This window comes from Thunnus albacares, chromosome 6, assembly GCF_914725855.1.
Source record: "Thunnus albacares chromosome 6, fThuAlb1.1, whole genome shotgun sequence".
NCBI lineage: Eukaryota > Metazoa > Chordata > Actinopteri > Scombriformes > Scombridae > Thunnus > Thunnus albacares.
The window spans coordinates 8,989,046-9,012,089 of NC_058111.1; the positions used below are offsets into that span (position 1 = coordinate 8,989,046).

General features: G+C 40.2%; 1 protein-coding gene across 1 annotated transcript; it reads left to right on the plus strand.

The window, feature by feature from the left end:
• The first annotated feature begins 18 nt into the window (after positions 1–18).
• cog6 (component of oligomeric golgi complex 6) lies at positions 19–22,476 on the plus strand. The gene is made up of 19 exons (XM_044354734.1): positions 19–221; positions 630–773; positions 1,265–1,336; positions 1,554–1,612; positions 9,042–9,153; positions 9,628–9,710; positions 9,951–10,021; positions 10,836–10,929; positions 12,565–12,693; positions 13,765–13,856; positions 14,791–14,855; positions 14,965–15,056; positions 15,155–15,272; positions 16,344–16,475; positions 16,702–16,869; positions 18,358–18,465; positions 20,014–20,067; positions 20,155–20,234; positions 22,261–22,476. Exons 1-19 carry the CDS (start codon positions 87–89, stop codon positions 22,406–22,408), a joined length of 1,956 nt encoding a protein of 651 aa, XP_044210669.1. The 5' UTR covers positions 19–86; the 3' UTR covers positions 22,409–22,476.
• Positions 22,477–23,044: the final 568 nt, after the last annotated feature.

Sequence of the window (23,044 nt, forward strand, 5' to 3'; positions counted from 1 at the left end):
CTCCTACACGCCGGCCGGACATTTATTCCAGAAGGACCATAACATCCTTTCCGAAAGTTGACGTGGAGGGTTTGTTTCTGTTTACAATGGCTGATATTAAGGTAGACAGTTCAACTGATAGCTCCACTGTTATACAGAATCCAAATGCGCCTTCTCAACCCAATAATCCTCTATCAAGAAAGCTCAACAAAATATTGGAGACGAGGCTTGACAATGACAAGGTACGTTAAGACTTTAGCTCTTTGCTAGCTAGCTAACAGTAGCTAGAGGTGCAGCGCAAGCTAGTTAGTTGACGACAGGAGATATTTCGGCTTTACGGTGATATTGTAACCTGCCCGGAGACAGTTGTTTGGAGGAAACGATATTGCTCATTACTGGCTGTGGTAAAGCATATTAACAACGGCAAACACAGTTTTTATTATTTTAATGGTTAGCATGTTGCTACATTTGTATCCTCGTAATGAAAACCGAAAAGGACTGTAAGTGAGAAAATGCAGGCGGCCAAAAACTCCCATATTTCGTTTCCCACGCAGTTTGGATTCCGGTGATTTAAGTGAAAGGGGAACAGATTCTTAGTTTTACGTTTGTCACAACTAACCGGTACGATAACGTCCCGATTGTCTTTCCAGGAGATGCTGGAGGCGCTGAAGGCGCTGTCGGTGTTCTTCACTGAGAACAGCTTGCGCACCAGGAGAAATCTTCGAGGTGATATAGAGAGACGAAGCCTGACAATCAACGAGGAGTTTGCACGAATATTTAAGGAAGTAAAGGAGGTAATTGCAAGGAGGATTGCAAGAAAATCCAATTTATTACCCTTTATTTAAAACAGCATCCATGTCCCAGGACGAGGAAAAGCATATGTGGTGTGATGTGGTGATTTGGGATGTGGAAATATTCACAGCCTGAGCAGAGGCAGTTGAGTAGATACACTTAATTCCTGACAATATTTCACAAAAAACATAGCTTGATTTAGGTTTTTTGTAACTTTCAAGGTTGTGGTGAAAATGCTCCTACCCAAATCACATCAGTCTAATTTCTTAGAGGACTGAAATTGGGATCTTAAAATCCTGTGATTCCAGCAAGTTACACAAATTTGTTCAACATAACAGAATTCTGAGACGCTCATAATGCAATAAACTGTAATTTATGAAGTGCATGGTATCACCAGTATCTAGAAATACTGTGATGAGTATATTTCATACACAGAAAGTTATTTCTAAACTGCCTCAGTGCTGTGTCAACTGTGATTTCACGTTCTCCACAGGAGCTTGAAAGTGTTCATGAGGATGTGCAGGCCATGACTACATGTTGTGAAGAAATGACCAGTAGATTAAAGGTGTAGTATATTTTCTTGGCATGTTGTTAAAACATTCTCCTGTATGAATAACGATTTACTGAAACTGTGTATTCATAACATGAATGGAGGTTAGTATACTTGTGCAAGCTTAGCGTAGTATAAATCAAATGTATGATTTTAATAACACATTTTTAGATTTCTTTTGAGAACATATATTTTGGCCACTGCAAATAATCAAAGAACTTTTCTTCAACAGGCTGCCAAGGAGCAAACTCAAGACTTGATAGTAAAAACCAACAAGCTTCAGGGAGAGAAGTGAGTTCATTCTAAAGGGGTGATGAAAACTCTGTGTGTGTGTGTGTGTGTTACTGCATGAAACTTGCATCTTGTATCTCAGTATTAATGGTTTACATGTAAGCTTTCCCCTTTTTCCTCCTGAGGCCACATGAATCAAATACACAGAATGGCCAGAAAAGTAGAACAGTGCAATGTAATGTAATCCAGTACACAGTAAATATCGGCGCCTTTGGAAAACGTACAATCTTAATTATTTAGTAGTTAATTCAGCTTAGTTGAAATTCTTGCAACTGTCATTTGTGTTATATTTATATTGAATTGGGTGATACACACTCAAATAACTAAAGTAGTCGTCTTAATATAGACGTTACATTTTAAGTAAAGTAGTATTTATTGTAGGGCTGTTTATAATGGATTACACCAAATATGCATTGGTCACTCTCGTACAAGTTTCGGTGTGCAAATGAATCTGGAAACTCAACTTTATTCTACTGTTGGAATCACAAGATGTTCTCGATCTGATTGTGACTAAAGTGTCACCAAAATGTAAAGTAAGACCATAAGACGAGGCTGTCACCCTGAACTTTTATCTGGCATTTCAGAATGTCAGGGAGATCATGGAGATAGGTTGGCAACTTTATTCCGAAGAAATCTCTTATTGCAAATTTTCCCCTTATCTGTTCTGAGGCTACAAGTCATTTTGCAAATCCGTCACATATGTCACTGATAGGCATCTTCATCAGTGGAAAGCTAGACACCATCGTTCCGATCTCTCTGGTGTTTCATTTCCTCAGAGAAATTACCCTTTTTTCTATTCAGTCAAGTTTCCACACAAATAGCACTTCAATCAAAACACACGGCAGGAACAGAATTGTACACTTTGCAAGAGATAAGCTTTTATGGTACACATTATGTTTGGAAAGAGAGGCTGATTATGCTAGGACTTCCTTGTTTTCTAGGAGTTTCCACTGCACTCTCCGGAATATTTGACACTACTGGCAATTTAAGGGAATTTAGCCCTTTAAAGTTGCAGTGCGGAACTTTTGTCTCCCCCCTCTGGCAGTGAGAGTAATTACACAAACACTGTTTGAGGCTTTTTACGTGAGCCGGTCCCCGTCCTGGCAATGTAACGTGGATGGGGCACACTGAGGACGGTCTGTCTTGGTCAACAGTCGAAAACCGATCATTGCTGGTTGACATAAAACACATTGCTTTCAGTAAACCAGCGCGGGAAAGTCACCACAGACACCAAATTTGAAAATCTCTGGTGTATTGCGAAATACAGAGAGATTTACCCGGCGATGATAGACTTAATCAGCGATGTGTGAACTTGTTTGTCAAGGGCTTCAATGTAATGAACGTTCATGTATATTTATATGTAAGTCCCACACTCCAGTTTAAATATAACCAGGCCACAAATTTAAAATTGCATACTGATAATTTGACATATTTACACAAATAAAGAAACGACCCACCAAGTTAAAACACCAATAAGTTGAAGAGAAATATTCTAGTCTGTGAAATGCAGTTTCTCTTTAGGGTCAGAGAGATTTGGTGCAGGGCAGGAGGAACTGGCAAGCACATCTTTATTTTTGATGAGAAGGGATGAAAGATTCATGAGTCTGATGAATATTTTCCTGCACTTGTCTATTTGCATAAGGAAGGCAGCAATCATCATTAATGGAGCTTTATTTTGTTTTATTCGTCATGTCCTGTGATGTTTGGCCTTGAGATACACATCAAAGTAGCTCCGGTTTACACTGCACCACTCCCTGATCTTATTGAAGCCAGGCTATTACAACTTGGGAGCAGCTCATCAGTGTGTTCTCGTATTTGAGCATATGCGTTGAGATTTGCTGACAACACATATTAAGAGCCATCAGATATGCAGATCTAATATATACAGTTTACCATGACATAGAATCATGAGTGGAGGCAGATAGTGTGTCTAGGGTACTCACCCATCCACAACTCTTGGAATACTGATGGGTTTTTTCGGGGGCTTGAGAGGCTGCCAATAAAATTAATCGGGGTATCATTAATCTATGAATTTGGCTGACAGAGTGTTGACAGGGATGTGAAAATAAAACACTCGTTCCTGTTAGCTGATAAGTGGGGGTTGGGGGTGGGGTTCATTAGCATTAGTAGCGGCTGTGACCTCGGTGCTCAGTGACCTTGTGAGTTGACATGGAGACAGGGATATGGGCAAAGATAATGTAGATTTCTGGCAAAAGACACTGCTGACAGCTGTGATGTACTGCTGCAATTCCATGCTCCACTGGCACAGCTTTAGGACCTCCTTGAAGAAAAGGTGACATAGGAAGGGAGGCAGTGAGATTAAAGAGGCAGGAGATGAGCTCTGAATCTGAGAGCAGTCACATACACCAGTGGGGATAAAGCCATCAGCGAACACATACATGAATTAATACAATTCATATTGCTTTGTGCGGGGCGGCCTTGTCGAAGGTAAGTGCTCAGAGGTTTTACTTGAATGCCCTTCTGAGTGGCCCCCTGCCTTGTCTTTTTCTTTGCATAGTGGTTCCTTTTGGACCTGCTGTCCGTCTGTTTGACATTTTCATTCGCGAAGCCACAATGACTCCACAGCCAGATGGGATAGTGTCTGCATGCTGGGCTGTGACCTTGTCTTGAGTAATTTTGTCTCAGAAGAACTGCCAGGGGAAGTGTGCAGTCAAGCTGTCCTCCTTCAGCCACCCAGCAGTCAGCCCCCTGCACCACACCACTCAAGTCTTCTCGGTCAGATCTATTTCAGGTCACACAATCCTCTGCAGTCCCAGGCCACTGTCTTTTTTTTTTTTTTTTTTTTCTTCTGTTGACACTTATTATAGCCATGCTAGATGTGCAGCATAATATCACATTTTGTGCTCGTTGGGCAGCTCTGCAGAGACAGTACAGTCGTTTTTAAAGCTCTGCAGATGCTAATGTGTATTTACCCGGCAGAGCAGGCCTGTCCTGAACTGTTTGCTATCTTACCTGCCGGTGGCACTGTGTCATTTGTCAGCTCTAATGAAACGGAAAGGACCAGCAGATTGCTTATAGTGTGCAGAAGCAAAGGTGGGAGAGGTGAGCCAATGGGAGTAGACGAACTGTGTTTGCCTGCCAGCTTTCAGACACGCTGCTCTTTTGTTTCGTTACACGCAGGGGCCGGTCCTGTTCAAAGACGCTGTCAGCAACAGCACTAAATAGGTGCTGTGTGTTGTTCCGTAATGAAACATAATGCTGCACACCTGTCTTGCACTGTGTAATCTCTGCATTACGTTGACATGTTATCACGCTGAACAAGTTGAGACATCTCACGGACGGATATTTTTATTGACTGCGTGAAGGGGTTGGACTGTTGGTTTAATTTACCAGCTATTACTGAACCACTCAGGCAGCTACAGTAGGCCTATTTGGCTTAATGCCAAAGAAACAACACAAACAATGTAGGTAACCACAACTACCTCACAGTAATTCCCGTGGTCTATGATGAATTATCAGATATGGAGACCTGTGTTTCATTTGAGACAGTTTTTCCCAAAAATAAAGCAACTGTTTTCAGTATGAGTTCTGTGTAGGTCATTAATAAATCAAAAGCTCTGAAACCCTTGAGAGAACGATCAGGGACTTGAGATTGTAAATGACAACTTGTGTAAAATGACACTTGAGCCTTATTAAGGCTCAGCTGGCTGTTAATGAGGGTATGGCTGTGAGTATGCCTTTGTGTTGATGGGACTGGCTGCGACTGCACTCTGTGATCATTGGCGCGTAGCTAACTAACAGCTTTGTGAATGCCAAATTTCCACGCAAGCCTTTGAAATGGCCCCTAATAGATTTTAATGGATAATCAAACCACATGGTTTACAACTTATGAGAAGGTTGGTCATTTGGTTCGTTCGCCAGAAAGCGCAGTTGATCTTGATCTCCTTATCTTTCAGTCCGTACGATTATCAGTCAGTCCTGTAAATCATTTCATGTTCTTTATCTTACCTGTCTGTGTAAACTAATGCTCTCTACCAATAAGAAACCAATGACTACTTTTTATAGAAGTATTTTTCTATTTGTACCGTATAATAACTAGTGAGCTTGGTAAATGTTACTTGCTGATCATGCTCTCAGTTTTTCTAAAATCGGCTGTCAGGTAATTAAGGAGGCACTGGTAATTTCAGTGTGACGAAGCTGTTGATGAGATTTTGCTGTGTTATGTAGCTTAAACGCTTTCTATGCTTGAACAGACAAAATCAATTGGCCTAGTTGGGGAAATCTCACCACACAAACAAAGAGGCAGACCTTTACACACTGCAACATGTTTATTGTTCAGTGCATTGTAGTCTATTGTGTAGGAATTTCATCCTGTCATGTCACATTGTGTAACCTGCACTTATTGGACATTCTCCAAGAGGAGCTTACCTCACCGACTTTATCTTTCCTTGGAACCACCACCCTCAGAGTCTCCACATACTTGTCTTACAGTGTGACTTTGCCGATTCACTCAAGTATGTTGCCTCTCTCTGGTATTTGGTAATTGCAGTCTGGAGAAGAATGTGTCAAGTCCTGACAGCACTGTTGAAAAGATCCTGCTGCTCCACTGTTCCCTTGCTCCCCTCTGCTTTAGCTCCCGCAATCCTCTTTTCCTCACCTTGTACAGGCGTGTGCAGCCTGTCTGTTTGTTGTGATTTACATCCCGGGGGAACAGGTCTGTCACTCTCAGCCTAGATGTGAGAAATTGGGGGCATTTCTTATCTTCTAGGGGTGATTCTCTTACAAAGTTTGACATGCCAAAAAGGTTTGCTCCTCTGATGCTCCCATGTCAAAAAAAAAAAAAAAAAAAAAGTTCAAAGTGTCCATAGACAGAAGTTTTCATGAATGACGGGATGGAAACAATCGCTGCATTCCGATGAGACTCGTGAGATCTTATTTTCGGCATGGAAAGTTGAGTACATGACGTTATTACAGCTCAAGTGGTTTAATGATGAGAACTCAGCTGCAAAGACAACAAAAACAGACATCGCCTTTTCTCCTTTCAAAAATGTATGTTTTTCTGTTTTCTGCATTTCAGTGTCAAGTGATTAAAATATTGAATCAATCAATTGAACCAAATCATTCCAAATTAACTGTGAGAGCTTTCAGATAAATTCCTCTCGCTAGCTCAGCATCAGTGGATCAATTATGCGAACTTATCTCATAGACGCAGTAAACACAAACTCACATAGAGATACATAGCTAGAAATACAGTCTATGGTTTAAATACTTCATAAATGAAATTCCAAGCTGAGGCATGTTAAATATGTCTGATCAGATAAGGGTTATGAAGCCTTTTGAGATGATTAGAACCATCGGGTGGCCAATCAATTTCATGTCTAATAAAAATGGTATGTGAGACCTTTTGTCCCACATGCAGACGTTATGCATGTGTACGTTTCTGCCTGTGAGTTTTCTTGTGAAGATAATAAGTCTGTCATGATACAAATTCCATGTTTGAACTGTAGTTTCTCACTAGAACAGATTATCAAATTAGATTCTTCTAAAAGCTTGCTGCATAGATTTGCATATTAGTGATAAAAATCTCTTTTTCCTACAAATGTAGCCGCTCATTCTACAAGAGTTTGCAGACTTCATATTAATATTGCTCGTGTGTGTGTGTGTGTGTGAAGACAAGCATGTTGACATGGAAATAGTTTTACTGATTTATGCATCACCCACTGTGATTAATGAACCATTAGCATAGCTTGTTATTTTTGGCTGGACCGCAGCAGACCAGCCCTGTAAACCGGTGTTTTTCAATCCTGGTCCTGGGGCAACCCTGCCCTGCATGTTGTAAATGTTTCCCTGCTCCAACACACCTGATTCAAATGAATGTGTCGTTATCAGGCTTCTGCAGAGCTCGATGATGAGCTGATCATTTGACTCAAGAGTGTTGGAAGAGGGAAACATTTAAAACATGCAGGGCAGGGGTGCCCCTGGACCGGGATTGAAAAACACTGCTATAAACGTAAATGTCCCTGAATGACTGACTGACTGATGAAGTTACACAATTGGTCGGTCGAATGCCGCCACTTCCTGTTATCTGTTTCAAATTAGAAGTCCTCTAGCGTTTCACACACTGTCCAGTCATATACTAGCTTTTGACCTTATCTTGTTACATATCATTGTAATTGTGTTGTGATATCAGGTAGCTCAAGAGCCTCTTTTTTCACTTTTTTTTTATCTCTCAATAGATAAAAATGCTCTCCAATCAATTGTCGTTCAGTTTTCTCCTCTCTGTTTTTGACTTTCAGTATGTTCTATACACATGTGTGCAAGGTTGGGTAGTGACAGCTACTTTGAATACAACAATGGTCTGTTACATTGCCTAAATAATGTACCATAATAACAGATATCTGGAGGATTGAAGGATTTTAACAACCACCTCAAAACGCCTTTTTAAATAATAGCAGGGCTGCTATAAAGCCTGTCTGTGCAAAGGTAGTGATCTAGTTAAAGGCCAAGCTGTTCTCCCAGCGTGTTGTGACAAAATCTAAACACGTAATACGTTAAGGGCAAAGAAGCCTCAAGCTATTGTGTGTGTGTGTGAGGCTCTACAAATATAAATTTGTACTAAATCATAGAGTCCTGCAACAGATTTACAACCCTTTGCTTCCAGCTGGCTGGTCACTGGTAATAGCTATGTGAGAGACAATGGTCGGATAATGTTGGGTTCTTCTCCTCCACCAAAACAACCTGGTGATTTACCGATCAAGCAGTGCCTTCACAGAGAGGGAGAGAATATAGACGAGATGGTTTGGATAGAAAGATGGGGACAGAGGGAGGACTCACTGTTGTTCTGCTATCCCGTGACAGAGTTCCCTGTTAGACCGGGGCGGTTGCCATGGTCACTATTGTGTTAAGACACTTACAGTGACACTGATAGTGATCGCTCTGCTGTTATTGATAGAGACAAAACCTTGCCAGTATCCGGCTCTGTGTTCCTTTTGTCCCTCTTGTCTTCCTCTGTTATATATTTTCTGACTGCTGCACATGATATCTTCACTCTGTGTCCCTCATCCTGTTGTTTGACTTGTAGTTCACCGCCAGCAAATGTGTGTGTTTGTGTGTGAGGAGTGTGACTGCCATCTGCTGTATGACTTTAAACATTACAGCTTGTTGACAAGCTTCCCTATTTTTGATGTTAAATTATAGCATTTAACTTTATTCTAGTTTTCCAGACAGGTCTTTTTATTCGGGAAAACACAAGGGGTTGACAAAACACAGTGATAAAACATTTGAGCGCTTTTCTGTGATAAAAAAAAAATCCCAAGGGGCCTGGAAGACAGACAAAACAAATAAAGACGACAAGCAAAGGCCCAGCTATATGACAAAGCATTGCAATAAAAAAAAAATTCTTTTTTTTATATCAAAGGGAAATAATGACAAGCAAAGGAAATGACAACATTTATTCCTTTTCCCTTAGTCACCGCCTGGAGGTTCGGGCCCAGGTTGCCCAGGCTTTCCTTGCCAAGTTTCAGCTATCTAACGAGGAGATGGCCACTCTGCGAGGGGCTCGGGATGCACCCATTACTGAGGTAATCTCCATTATGATGTATACTAATGAATTAAACCCTGTAAAGAATTCTCCCATCTGCTCCTAAATGATGGGAGGATGCAATATCAGGCACGCAGATTTCTGCCTTGCCGATCTGCAGCTGTCTTTTACCTTCAGTCTGTTGCTTGAGAGGCTTCATTACTCGGATCATCTGGTGAAGGGTGATGCCTCTTCTCACTCTGCCAACATGCTGCCACAACATCTGATATGTTGTAAGACGTGGTCGGGATTTTAAATCCATTAGTTAATACAACACACATGAAATGATACAGTTTCAAATTAAGGTTATATTTATTAATATAGCATGATCAGTTAAGTCCTTGGTCACACCAGAAAACATTGTTGTAATTTTTAGTTTGCCTAAAAAAAAAGTACACTGATTTCTGGAAATTTGCAGCCTATGTTGTTCCTAATAGCTTCATATGTGTCCTTTTATTTTCCATTATTTTTCCAGGATTTCTTCAAAGCTCTCAGCCGGGTGAAGCACATCCACGAGGATGTGAAAATCCTCTTGCGAACCAACCAGCAAACCGCAGGGTAAGGTGCACGTCTCACCACATAGTGTTACTCTGTGCTCCACTTCCACTGACAGTTTTTTTTTTTTTTTTTTACAGTGGTTTTATTTTTGTTGTTACATTTATGAACCTGAGTGGTAAAACAGGCAAGTAGGGGAAAAAAACATCCAGGTCTGGTATTTATGTCTCTGTCAGGGATCTGACACTATGCTGCAGGTCATGAGTATGTAATGTGTGGTCTTGGTTTGTGTGCTTGTTCTAGGCTAGAGATCATGGAGCAGATGGCCGTGTTACAGGAGACATCATATGAGCAGCTCTACCGCTGGGCTCAGAGTGAGTAGAGTACACAGAGTTAATGCCACGGGTACGGCGAGGGATAAAACTGACTCACTATGACGCTTTATGTGCGAGGGCTTCACAATGAATTTGGGTATTGTGTTGTCAAACAGAGAAGGCATAAGTGCATTTTGTCAAAATTAACGAGAGTGTAAATTCTATTGTCAGACATCTGAGTTTGTCTTTTTTTATCGCCACAAACTTGCTACTGCTGGATGTATAATATATAAATATAATATTGTGCGCTCTCAAGTGAAAGTAAATATCCTGTACATATAGGATACATTTGAGGACACATGTGACTCATATCCTCTATATCAATTATAATCATGTCAATGAAATTAAAATGGAAATAAATCATTTAGGTCATAGAAACCAAATTTGTGTAATTTTACAATACAAAAAATATATTACTACACATTTTCTGAAGAGAGCATTCACTTTATGTCATTTAGCATTTAAAGCATTCGGTAAGCGCCGACAGTAGTGGAGTGTGTTGACCCATTTTCTCAACAGTGTGGAAGACTGCCCAGTACCCTAAATCCTGTTCATTGTTTGTATTGTCTGAAGCATAAGTAAACTGACTGACGTCTTGGGAAAAGCTCATGGGAAAATATGATTGAAAAATGTTCCTGGTGCTTTGGTGCGGTCGTTGCCAACAGAGTTGTTATGGTCCAAAACATTTAGCAACTTGAATGGAGCAGAACACAAGCATAGTTTCTAGAAAGACTGTAACTATTTCTCTGGTTGGATGATAGTGCTCCGCTCTCATTGAGACATATCTTGTCCAATTGTCTTTGTTTCTACGTAGATGAATGCAGGGGACTGACCCAGGAGACCTGTGATATCAGCCCTGTGTTGACTCAAGCCATGGAGGCCTTACAGGACCGACCTGTCCTTTACAAGTAACACACAACATACTGTATTGTCTGTCCCTTCATTTGTCTCCCTCCCCATGCCAATCAATGTTTATATGTCTTCTAAGAGCATTAACAGAAAGTAGAAGTGATGGATTTTTTTTTTACACGTCCAAAATTAAGGCATCAATGGGGCAAGTCTACTGGCACAACACTTCACTGATATTGGCAATATGTTCTTGTTAAATTCAAAATCAAGCAGCAGTTCCCCCATCGACCGAAAGGCTTTGTATTTCACTCTGCAACCGTCTTCTGTCGGCACCCGACACGTGAACTGCAAGAGCTTATGGCCAAAGAGATTCTTGCCGTCTCTGTCACCGACGTGGTCTTGGCAAGAGAAACAAAGAGGTTCTTGATTAGCAAAACAACAGAGCAAACAGCCTGGAGCTACAGAAAATGTCGCCATCTTGCAGCCAGGCGTAGAAGAAAATGCAGACCCATAAAAAATCACTGCCAAAATATAAACAAGTGGCACTGAAAACAAAAAAAATGACCACCACAGGCTTATGGCAAGTTCGTATTGAGGAAACATATATCCTTGTAGTTTAACAAAACAGTGCTCACTAAAATGAATCTTTATGAATTTTCTGTATTTGAGACATTGTATGAGATTCATTAACATTGTAAACAAACAGCTTTGTCTATATTTAGTGTTTTTCTCCAAAATACACATGGATACATTTGGAGGACTGCAGAAATGTTGGTATAACAATGTGACACAAATACATGACCCTGCCCATCAAGTCACTTCTCCACAGTGCCACTAGTGGTCAAAAAACTTTACACGGACGCTACATTTTTATATAACAGAAAATTAGCATGATGTAAAGATGGTTGTCGACAGCTACGTCCTTGATGTACCTTGTCTGCTTTGTTTTTAATCCTTATTCATCTCCTCTTTCAAGTCAACAGCTTTTTTTTTTAGTATGTTAACTAAAAGTTTAACAAAGGGTTTTGTCACTCTGAGAATCATGACACATACTATGCCCATTACTCCTAGTTATTTTAAAGCAAGCACTGCCTGAATGAGGAACTACATAATAAATAAAAAAAAAAAGGAATAAAGTGTTTTTAAAAGCATTGAATGTCAATATCTATGCAAATGATTCATACCCACCACTACAAGAGAGCAACGTGTGCTCACATAAAGCATAGAATTACGTAGGACTTGCAGATTTCCCGATGCTCACTGTGAGTTCAACTTTGTCCCTTGAACAAAAACAACACACAGGAAAATTTCACACGTTACCCCGAGATATGTTTTCATGGCAAATCTTCCCTCTGTCTATGCTGCGTTCTTGAAAATGCACCTGTCTCGGTGCCCAGAAAGTGTCCAAGGTCATGCGCAGGCTGGGGATGTTGAGGCTGAGTGAATAAAAACCGGCGTTCCTGGAATCTTAATTCAGCACTATCTTCTGTTTAGTCTGACAAAGAGCTCGCCACCGCCAAGTAATCAAAACAACCTCAAACTCTTTCCTTTTGGAAAAGCTGCCTACATTGTTGATTTATGTCAGTGACTGACCTCCGACACACAGTCTGCACGAAAACATGTTGGCCGCAGTATTTTCACATAAGGTTTCGGGGGGGTTTGAATGTTGCCTTCTTTCTCTTCTGTTTGGTCAGGTACACTTTGGATGAGTTCGGGACTGCGCGCAGGTGTGCGGTGGTACGAGGCTTCATCGATGCCCTCACGCGGGGCGGGCCAGGAGGAACTCCCCGTCCCATAGAGATGCATTCACATGACCCTATGAGGTATCATCTCCAGTCCCGTTTGTGAGCTAAACATCACCATTTCTTAAAGATTTGTGAGTTGAGCATAGATGGCTCGATTAATCGATGTCTGCAGGTTCAAAGAGAAGGTTCCCCTAAAAAAACAAACCATCATGCACCTCCAAAGATAAATGACAGGCTGAATTGAACTACAGGTTGTAATTTGTGTATTTATAACGTGACAAATATTACTTCCAACCTGTTTGCTGCTGAATAAATATATATATATATATGTGTGTACATTTATTAAAAAGTATTTCTAGAATGTTTATTCATTCAATATGTGAATTGTTTATTCATATTCAGGATTTTGCATTCATTTCTAGTGATCACTATTCAGAAGAACTACAAACTACACGTTCAAATGGAATCAACAGGGTGTCTGACTCTAAATATTATAGGAGATATAGTACAACTCCTCAAAAAAATAACTGTCCCTTTAAATATTTATATCTTTTTATTAAAGATATAAATATTCTACCTTCCCAAATGCACAGTGTGTCTGTTGTGTGATTGCAAATGTCATGAGTTCTTGATCTATAAGTTAATCTGAATTTGTTCCAAACCCCTGCGAGTGAAATTGGATTTCAGATGTTAAATGATTGTGTTTTTTTTTTTTTTTTTTTTCAAGGAGTGTCTGAGCGTGTCTCTGTTTCCTGTTGCACCACATCCTCTTCCCTTTTGCTCCTGTGCCCAGGAGCCAAATGGGAGATTTTCTCAGAATATCAGCCATGTTTGGAACACAAAATCACCTCCACTTTAATAGGTGGCATCAGCAGTTCTGAGAACATCAAGTTCTTTCTCACCTCCCTATATCGTCACACTTATTCACATGCACACACAGACACACTCAGACACACACACAATAATTCAAGTTTGCTGCTTTCCACCATTATATAACACTAAAACTGTGTGTTTGTGTGTGTGAGGGGAGTGAAACACGATGACCCCATGCTTCAATGTAGCTGTGGTCAGGACGCGGTAAGATTAGCCCTTCGGTTGGCCCCTCAGTGACGTGCTGTTTTAATACGGACTGGTTTGTCGATCTTTCAGGTATGTTGGGGACATGCTGGCCTGGTTGCACCAAGCCACCGCCTCAGAGAAAGAGCATCTAGAAGCTCTGCTGAAACAAGTCACTCTGCAAGGTATGCCGCTACCTACATGCTAATTACATAGTGCGCAGTTCTCCATTATCCCGGTTCATGCCACACCTTAGATCACATCAATATGATCTACAGCTTGTTTTTTTTTTAAACTTTTTTTTATTTTATTTTACCTCATTGGAAGTTTTTCACAATTTTTTTTAATTTGGTGTATTTTGCCTTTGAACTATTGCTTGTAAACAAATGTCACATGGACTCACAAGTAGCTTGTTTATTGGACAGAGTTTAAGTAACCAGTCATTCCATGTGGTTAGACATTTTGGCAACAGTTAAAAAGTGTGAACAAATCCAATTCCAGTACATTTAGTTCAGCCTGACAGACTAATCCTGTGCTTGTTTCCCTGATTTACCTTCTCTAGTTTTCATAGCAGTAAAGAATGAAGAGAACTCAGTGAGAGGATCAGTCGAGACCGTTGTTTGTCCTCGATCGATTCAGTTACGCAAAGCTATTAAATCCCGGCTATAAAAATGTCAACATTTACCTCCTTACATCCTTTTGGAGTAGCTTTCTGTATTTTAATATTTATTATTTCACACCTAACAAACCCTGTGAGAGTTCATTTGGGAAAAACCCTAACCGACTAGGTGGGTGGGTTTCAGTCTGAATGACTGTTGTCACATGTGAACTTAAAAAAAAAAAGTTCCACAGTCGGATTATATACTTGAATCTGTGATTGCAACATAAGATTGATACAGGAATAAACTTGTGTGTTCCCTTTTGATGTAAAGGATGCTCAGTTAATATGTTACTGCTCATGCATGCTTATTTTTGTTCCAATAGAGACATTTTTCCCTAATGATGCATTAATTAATGCTTTGCTCATATTTATGATACCCTCAAAAGAACTGATGTATTGAATCTCAAATAGCCTTGACTGTATGTGTTCTGTGTGTGTGTGTCTTCCTCTTTCATTAGGTGTGGAGGAGAACATGCAGGAGGTCGTTGGACACATCACTGAGGGAGTCTGCAGGCCGCTTAAAGTGAGCAACCACATTAGTATAGAACAATATTTAAGAATAAGACACTGTCTGTATTCTGTCATGTTCTGATCCTGGACTCAGTCGGTGTGTTATACGAACTGTCCCTCAGGTTCGGATCGAACAGGTCATCGTGGCTGAGCCAGGTGCCGTCCTGCTTTACAAGCTGTCCAACCTGCTGAAGTTCTACCACCACACCATCAGGTATTTCAGCTTTTTGAAGTGTGCAGTATAACGAGATATATGTTGTTTTTAGCCATTCATGCTGTATTGATGAATTGTCCCACATGATCTTTGTCCAGCTCTATCACTGGGACCAGTGTGGCCTCCTTGCTCATGACTATTGAGGAAATGCACATCCTCAGTAAAAAGATGTTCTTCAACAGCCTGAGCCTTCATGCAAGCAGACTCATGGACAAGGTAGAGTATGAGTAAGATGAGGTTTATTTGACCAATCCACAATATTTACCCTGGTACATGCAGTATGTTCAACTCTACTGTCCACCTGATGTGCAGTTTATTTTGAGTTGTTTCTTTATTTATATGTTTATTTGTTACTTATGAAATATGTAGTTATTTGTTTCTTATCTAGAGTGGTTAGTGCTTCAGTAGAAGATCAACAAAAATGAGAAAAAAGCAAACCTAAGTTGAGTGTTCCTACAAAAATCCATTCACAAAAAGAAAGATGTCAAGGTAAGGGACTGCTAGGAAAACAATAGCATCACGTAAGAAGAGAGATAGCAGTATAATCTTTGTTTTTTAAGACAGAAGGTTCACAATGTTCTTTCATGAAAGCGTTTAAATGACAGTACAGCACCCTGTGGACACACATTGTGTATTCCAGCTCTGCCTCTCAACCTTCAAAGACAACAAGGCTGTTTCTAAAGCACTTGTAAACATTTTTTGCCTGCTGGCCACAGCATCGAAATGGCGCTAGCTGCCAAAAAACACTAGACTTGTTACTGTTTAGTTAAATTGCCTACCAAATATACCCCAGCACGAGCAGGAGCTCTTCCTCATAACATTCTGGCTGTGCCCCGATCAATAGCAGTTACAAGAATTATCCCTGTAGCTTGGTGTTAATCAAATTGAAGGCCCTCAGGGTTTTAGTGTCAATTCCAGCTAATGCCAGGAACACAGCCTTCTCATAATTTGCTCTATTAGGTGGACAAACGTGGTCAGGCACAGTTCTCTGTTGTGTGTCCAGAAGCCAATGAAATCAAAACCCTCTTCATTAAAAAAGCTCGACTCTAAAAAAGCTCAGAACAAGCTGAGGCTCAGCATAGCAGCAGGGAGCAGTTGTATGTTTGGTCAATCATTCTCATTAAGGATATTTAAGGCTTTGATGTTATGGGGATCACTTGTCTTGGTAAAAGCTATATCCCACACAACTATCCTCTGCAAGAATAACTTTGCTCTTTTTCTCCTTCTACCTACATCTACCTATGCTCCATATTTCTTGTCTTCTCCTGGCCCTGTCTGCCTGGTCAGGTGGAGCTGCCACCTGCAGACCTGGGACCCACAGCTTCCCTCACTCAGACCCTGTCCCTCCTCAGGGAGGTCCTGGCCTCCCACGACTCCTCAGTGGTTCCCCTGGATGCCCGCCAGGCTGACTTTGCTCAAGTAAACACACATTTTGTACAGTATGATCAGGGTGGGGGAGAAGTGTGAAAAAAGTCAAACTTGCCTCTTTTTATTGTCATATTTTTTTTTACTGCTAACTTTATTGCCTGTAAATGTGTTTATTTGACATTTTTTAATATATATATATATATATTTTTTTTTTTATCACCTGTTCAATGATATTTCACTCACCTCATAAGGATCTGCCTTACCTCTTCTCTTCCAGGTGCTTTCTTGCATCTTGGATCCCCTCCTGCAGTTGTGCACTGTGTCAGCCAGTAACCTCGGCACCGCTGACATGGCTACCTACATGGTCAACTCACTGTATGTGATGAAGACTACGCTGGCTCTCTTTGAGTTCACTGACAAGAGGCTTGAGATGCTCGAGTTCCAGGTCTGTCTTCCTACAATACAACTTGTGTCATTTTTTTTAAACTTTAAACAATTATCAACAAATTAATAGTGAATTTGAGAATTGATTTATGTTTTCATGTTTTAGGTATCCATTTATGGAAGCCCATAGAGGACAATATTAAAATGATAATGTTAACTTGGAAATGAAAATGTTCCACAATAGCGTTATAATTTTCCACATATGTATGTTTTATTTGAGTAAATATTAAAATGAAAATGCAATAATCCAATTTGCATTTTCATTTATACATACGCGTATGGGTTAAAATGAAAATGGAAAAACTGATTGACGTTTAATTTTCAAAGTCATACCAGCTGTACAGTAGAAAATATTCAAATGTTAAATCAAATTCGGAAATTAAAATGCTATATAAACAATATAGCCTAATTTTCCATTTGTGCAAGCATTATTTAAGTCACAATTGAAGTTTAAATGTAATTTTCTAACAATTTGAAAATGAAAACAGTATTTAACATTTCATTTTCTGAGACTTAACCTGCTGTGCAGTGGACAGTATTCAAACGCAATAAGCGAAACAGCACCCCCAGTGTATTGCATTTATACCTACATGTCACCACACTGTTTTGGTGTCAAAATGAAAATGAAATCTGTCATCTCATCAAGGAGGGTCTTCAGTTATGACGTCAATCATTCTCTGTAGGCGGGACACAATCACTGTTTTGCTTATTGCATTTGAAAACTGTCCACTGTACAGCAGGTGTCGTCTTTGAAAATGAAATGTCAAATGCTGTTTTCATTTTCATTTTCAAATTTTTTTTACTTTGAATTGTGACTTCAATATTGCTTTGTAAATTTCAGTTTTTAAATTAACATTTGAATATTGTCCACTGTACAGTGGGGTACAACTTAAGATGACGAAAATTAGATGCCAAACAGCTTTTCCATTTTCATTTTGATATGGTCACAGAACGCCCATACGTGTATGTGAAAATGCAAATTGGATTATTGCGTTTTCAAGTATACATTATCATTATAATATAGTCCCCTATAGGCTTCCATATCCATGAACATTTAATTACAATCTATTAATAACGCACCACACCTTTTGTAGGACAAGACAAACTTAATCATTAAACACTAATGTTATCCAGCACGAATGCTCACCTTACAGTCATCACATTGTCTGAGCGTAGGGGTATTGTTCATTAAAAATGGTTAATTATTCTCGCTCCTTTCATTAAAACCCATAGAGCCCAAATCTTTTATTAAGATAATTTAATATGCTGTCTCATACAAGGGTGTGCGTCATATATATCCGCCACATCATGCTCAAATGCGCCATCTATCCCTCTATTTTTAGCACGTCTTTTGTAATTGAGCACCACAAGAGCTCCTGTGGAAGTTTCATTATCAATAGCACAGTGATTCTCCATTAACCACAAGTACCATCGGTTCACAATGCAGCATTGGACTGGATTTTAAACCGCTCTCTCCCTCATTTTCTAGATCGAGGCTCACCTTGACACTCTGATCAACGAGCAGGCATCCTACGTGCTGACCAGAGCCGGACTCAGTTACATCTACAGTTGTGTCCAGCAGCACAGCGCTGAACAGGTCTCACGTGGCACTTAACCACAACCACACTTTCACATGCACTCACTCGTGAAGTTATAGAACTGTGGGGTTTTTTTTCTCACATATCTGCTGTATGACTCCCTAACGGTCATCTTTTTTTATATTACACAGGTACCCACAGTATTGTTTACACTACCTCTTTGGGCTTTACAATAGCAATCGCTATGGTTACCACATGACCAATGTCTTTATTAGGACATAATAGCATTTTTATCAGATTTTCATATGAGAAAAGTACAGAGGGAGACAGATCTTGTTATGTTCTATTAAAACATTAGCTTCTCCAGAAGTGTCCTGTGCAGATGAGAGAGCTGATGCCCTGGAGCCTTCCTCTCCCATTATAACACACTTTGCCACTAAGCTGACTGAGACCCATAGTTGTGGTTTAGCATGCGAGTCTCGAAACCCTGGGTCATGTCAGGACACACCACACCCTGTTGCTCCTGCTGTAGCTCAACACAAAGCTCAATCAAGAACTGTCATTCTGCAGCAGACTACTTCTCTCCTCGGGTGGCCTGTCTTGGGTTTTTTCCTTAAATAGTCCTCTGTTTGAAAAGATTAAGACTCACTGTCTACACTCAACAGCATCCCAGATGTCAACGACAGACAAAATTTCCAAAGTTTATTCTGGACTTTTAAGGTTGACTTTCAATATCTGTTTAACATTTTATCCCTGTAATTTTCTGTGATACATCAGATGAACAAGTCAGAAACAAGAAAACAGTGATTAAAACAAAACTGTTCCACCGGGGCTAGCTAGCAGCTAGCAGATGAGTTTGTAGACTCACAGTGTGTGTTTGTTAACGTGCCCATATGCCCATAAAATCACACTTAGGTACCGCACTGTAACTGTGACCCTTGCTCTGCCGTCTATTTGCTGCTTTTAATGTTGGCAATTTAGGCATTTAAGCTTGACTTAATGCAGCCATTCTGGATAATCAGTGTCAGCTAATTGCCTTAAGGGTACCTACCTGCTGTTGTGTTCACAAAGTCAGTCTTGTATTTGCTCTGCACAGTTTTTGTCTAGTTACATGGATACATGTATTCAAAAAAAGGCGAATTATATTTTAGTTTCCCCCCATTAAATCTATTCAGTGTAAACTAGGGCTGAGTAATGAACCGACTTCTATCACATTATCAACATCATGAATCTCTTATCAGATCATCTTTTTTGTTTCATGAAGGCTCGGTGATATAAAACAGCTGTACGCAATTATGATGATGTATTTTTTAGTAAAATTTTTTCTTAAACCAAAGAAAAAGAAATGTCCTTGTTGCTCTGGTGGCCAGAGGAAACATAATTTATTTAGGCATAATTGTGTCCCTGCCTCCGTCCATTTTTAGCAGCTGTTCAGCGCAATGTAGACAAATAACACCGAAAGGGAAAACCTTGCAGCGCTTCCTGAATAACCTGAGTGAATGTAGGACCTCAACCAACCAGACCATCGTTCAGCTCTGAGATTCAGTGTTTATTCGCTGTAACCTCGAATTGGATTCTAAGCTGATTCTCACTTTTCTTTGTCATAGGGTCCTCTGTCCCTCCTCCCAAGCATGGACAGCTCCTCTGTGAAGGCAGCCATGGTGAGTTAGTGTGTACATCTATAAAGCAAATTTCCCTACATTTCTCATCTCATCACCCGCTGTTATATCTCTCGCACAAAACAACAGGTCCAGTTTGATAGATACTTGTCGTCGCCTGACACTCTCGTGATGCCACAGCTCAACTTCCTGCTCAGCGCAGCCATCAAGTGAGTCCCTGTCCCTGTAATGTTGATAGTCTGTTCAGGGAAAGAACTGAACACATGCAACATTCAGGCTTCAAGTTAAATGTTTTCCACACTGCATGGTGTAACAGTGTAAAGAGCATATTCAGAGTGATAAAAATAGCACAAGAGCGTTGACCTAATAATGTTCAACATTCATTAGTTTCCCAGATGTAATACGATCATTACTGCATTCCAAACAAAACACTCGACTAAATGCACAGAGAGTTTGGATGTTAAATTGCTAAAGCCACCAACACATTGAGAGAGCGGACGGCATGACTGCCTGTATTTGTCTTACTGATCAGAAAATGCACATGCTTTTAGCTCAATCCAGCTGCTACAATGGAGGGCTCTTTCTATGAGTCACGTTTACTGGGAAGTGCAGCAGGCTTGAGGAGCACTCTGTACCTCAGGTTAATGTTCTCTATTAATGGACATGGGAGGACTGATGGGCAGGACGCCATTAATTAGCTTCTGGTCCATTTCTCACTCACACTCGTTCCCTGAAATCATTCCTCCTCTTTGTCTTTCTCTCTCTCTCTCTCTTTCTATCTTTCTTTCTCTCTCTCTCTCTCCCGCTATCTCTCACGTCTGCTTCTCTGCTCACCTAAATACACAAAAACACCCGCCAGCATACTGAAAACACTCCTGGGGCCAGATGCATAAACGATGCGTTCACACAAAAACCATGCATACGCCATTCCCCGCACATAAACCGGTATTTAGAAACACAGTAAGTGCGGCGAGAATGCGTGCACCTCACGCATTCTTCAGACCAGGTGTACACATGTTTTTCTAGAGGGTGATGTGATGAGGTGGAGATGAAATATAAGGTGAAAGATGGGGTTTTTTTTTGCGTTTACACAGATTTGTAAAATGCTAATCAAAGGCTCATTTACAAACGGAATATTGATCAATCATTTTTGTGTGATTCATTTTATCATTCTTTTAATTTTCATCGGAATAGTAGAAATGAGGCTTGTTCACATGCGCCTATTCCCACAATGACTGAGATTTGTAAAACAGAAACATGTGTACACACAGCTTTATGAATCTGATGAAAAGAATGTGCACGCATAGTTGTGGCTTTGTGCGTACACACAGTTTTTTTTTTGTCATGAATCTACACAGAGTCTTATGCATCTGGCTCCTGGAGCGCACAAATAATGGGAATGTACTTTTAGACTCCCTTCGTTTCACGTTTCGTGTTAGTGCACTCGGTGTAGTGTGAGGTGTTATACACAGTGCTGTGGTTCTGTGTTCTCTATGGGCCAATTAAAAATATGGATCTCAAGAGCCTGAGTGGGATACAACTGAGGACTTGAGACCTCTCACTGGGCTCTTCAGTCCGAACGTTGTGTCTTCCACTCGCTCTCCACTGCAAGAAACGGTTACATTACGTCCTTCACTCAACGTTGTATGTTGAGTTTTTTTTAAATGTTTCTAATTAGATTTTTTTAAAGGCTCCAAGAGACTTATCAATCATTCTTGCCTCCAACAAAAGAAAACAACCAAAAAGATGCAGAGATATATCTGGATTGGATATTTTAAACATCTCTAGAAATCCGTAAAATTACTTATAATGTAGCACTTTACATTTTGACATTAAAATATGGTTGCAAATGTGATTTGGGAGGAGAAATATTTGATTTTGAGTCATATTTTCTTTGCTAAATCAATATGTGTTGCTGTGGCTGACGTCTGATGCAGTGCATTAATGCTGTAATATGTATCCATAGATGGCAGTGTGCACCACATACTGCCACTCATTGTTTTGACACAGTGGGGGCACACACTGGTCACTGAACAAAAAAAAAGTAATTAGGACAAATTCCTACTCATGGCTGACTTATTTCAGTTTTTGATCAGTGACTAATTACAACATAGCTCTGCTTGTCTGATTTAGAAATGTTAGACCTATTTAAAAAAAAAAAAAAAAAAGCCCATTCACTGCTAGTACTTTATTGTGTGAGTATAAGAATCTAAAGAGTTTTATCTGTTTGTGCAGGGAGCAGATTTTCCGCCAGTCGACAGAGCTGGTGTGCAGAGCCTACAGGGAGGTTCACACTGCACTGACCAGCCCAGCTAACAGCTACAAAGACCCAGAGAACCTGTTGCCCAGATCACCTCAGCAGGTCCAGAGCTTGCTCTCCTGAAAGACACTTTTGTCCCACCTGGTTGATCTCCAAAAAAAAAAAAAAAAAAAAAAGGGGGGGGGGGGGGGGTCAAGCACCAGCGCTGGACAGCCTGCAGGTTATTTAAAGAGCTGTGTAATTTGTACAGTATAATAACATAAATGTATATAAAAGTGGTTGTTAAGGTGGGGTTCTGTGTGGGAAATGAGGGATGTGGGTCGCTGACCTCAGAGAGAGACATGTCTGTATATAGAGCCTCCCGTGAGCCATGAGGAAGGAACATTTATATGTATATGATCCATTTACTTTGACTGCTACATGTTTTTTTTCTCTGTGTTAAAGCACTACGTCTCCTTCTTTCTGTTTGATTTCACACCATGTACCCTGTTTGAGGATCATAATTGTACAAAACAGCTACTTTTTTTTATTGAGAATATTGAACATTATATAAAACAAAAGGATACACTGAATTAAAAAGGGGTTGTCTGATTTTTTCCACACTTAAAAGTGGTCAGGAAAATTTCAGCCACAATGCCAAGAAAAACCCAAGAAGCTTCAGCTCAAATGTTGTGTTTATTTTAATCTTAACTGTTTTGAGTTGTAGGGATAAAATGGAAAATCCATCTCGTTTGGCTTTTCAAACAGTGTCTACCATGC

Coding starts and splice junctions, on each gene's coding strand:
- cog6 (XM_044354734.1), top strand. CDS start 87: ATGGCTGATATTAAGGTAGACAGTTCAACTGATAGCTCCACTGTTATA. Junction 10,022..10,835: donor GCTCTACCGCTGGGCTCAGA/GTGAGTAGAGTA, acceptor GTTTCTACGTAG/ATGAATGCAGGGGACTGACC. Junction 20,068..20,154: donor CCTCTGTGAAGGCAGCCATG/GTGAGTTAGTGT, acceptor ACAAAACAACAG/GTCCAGTTTGATAGATACTT.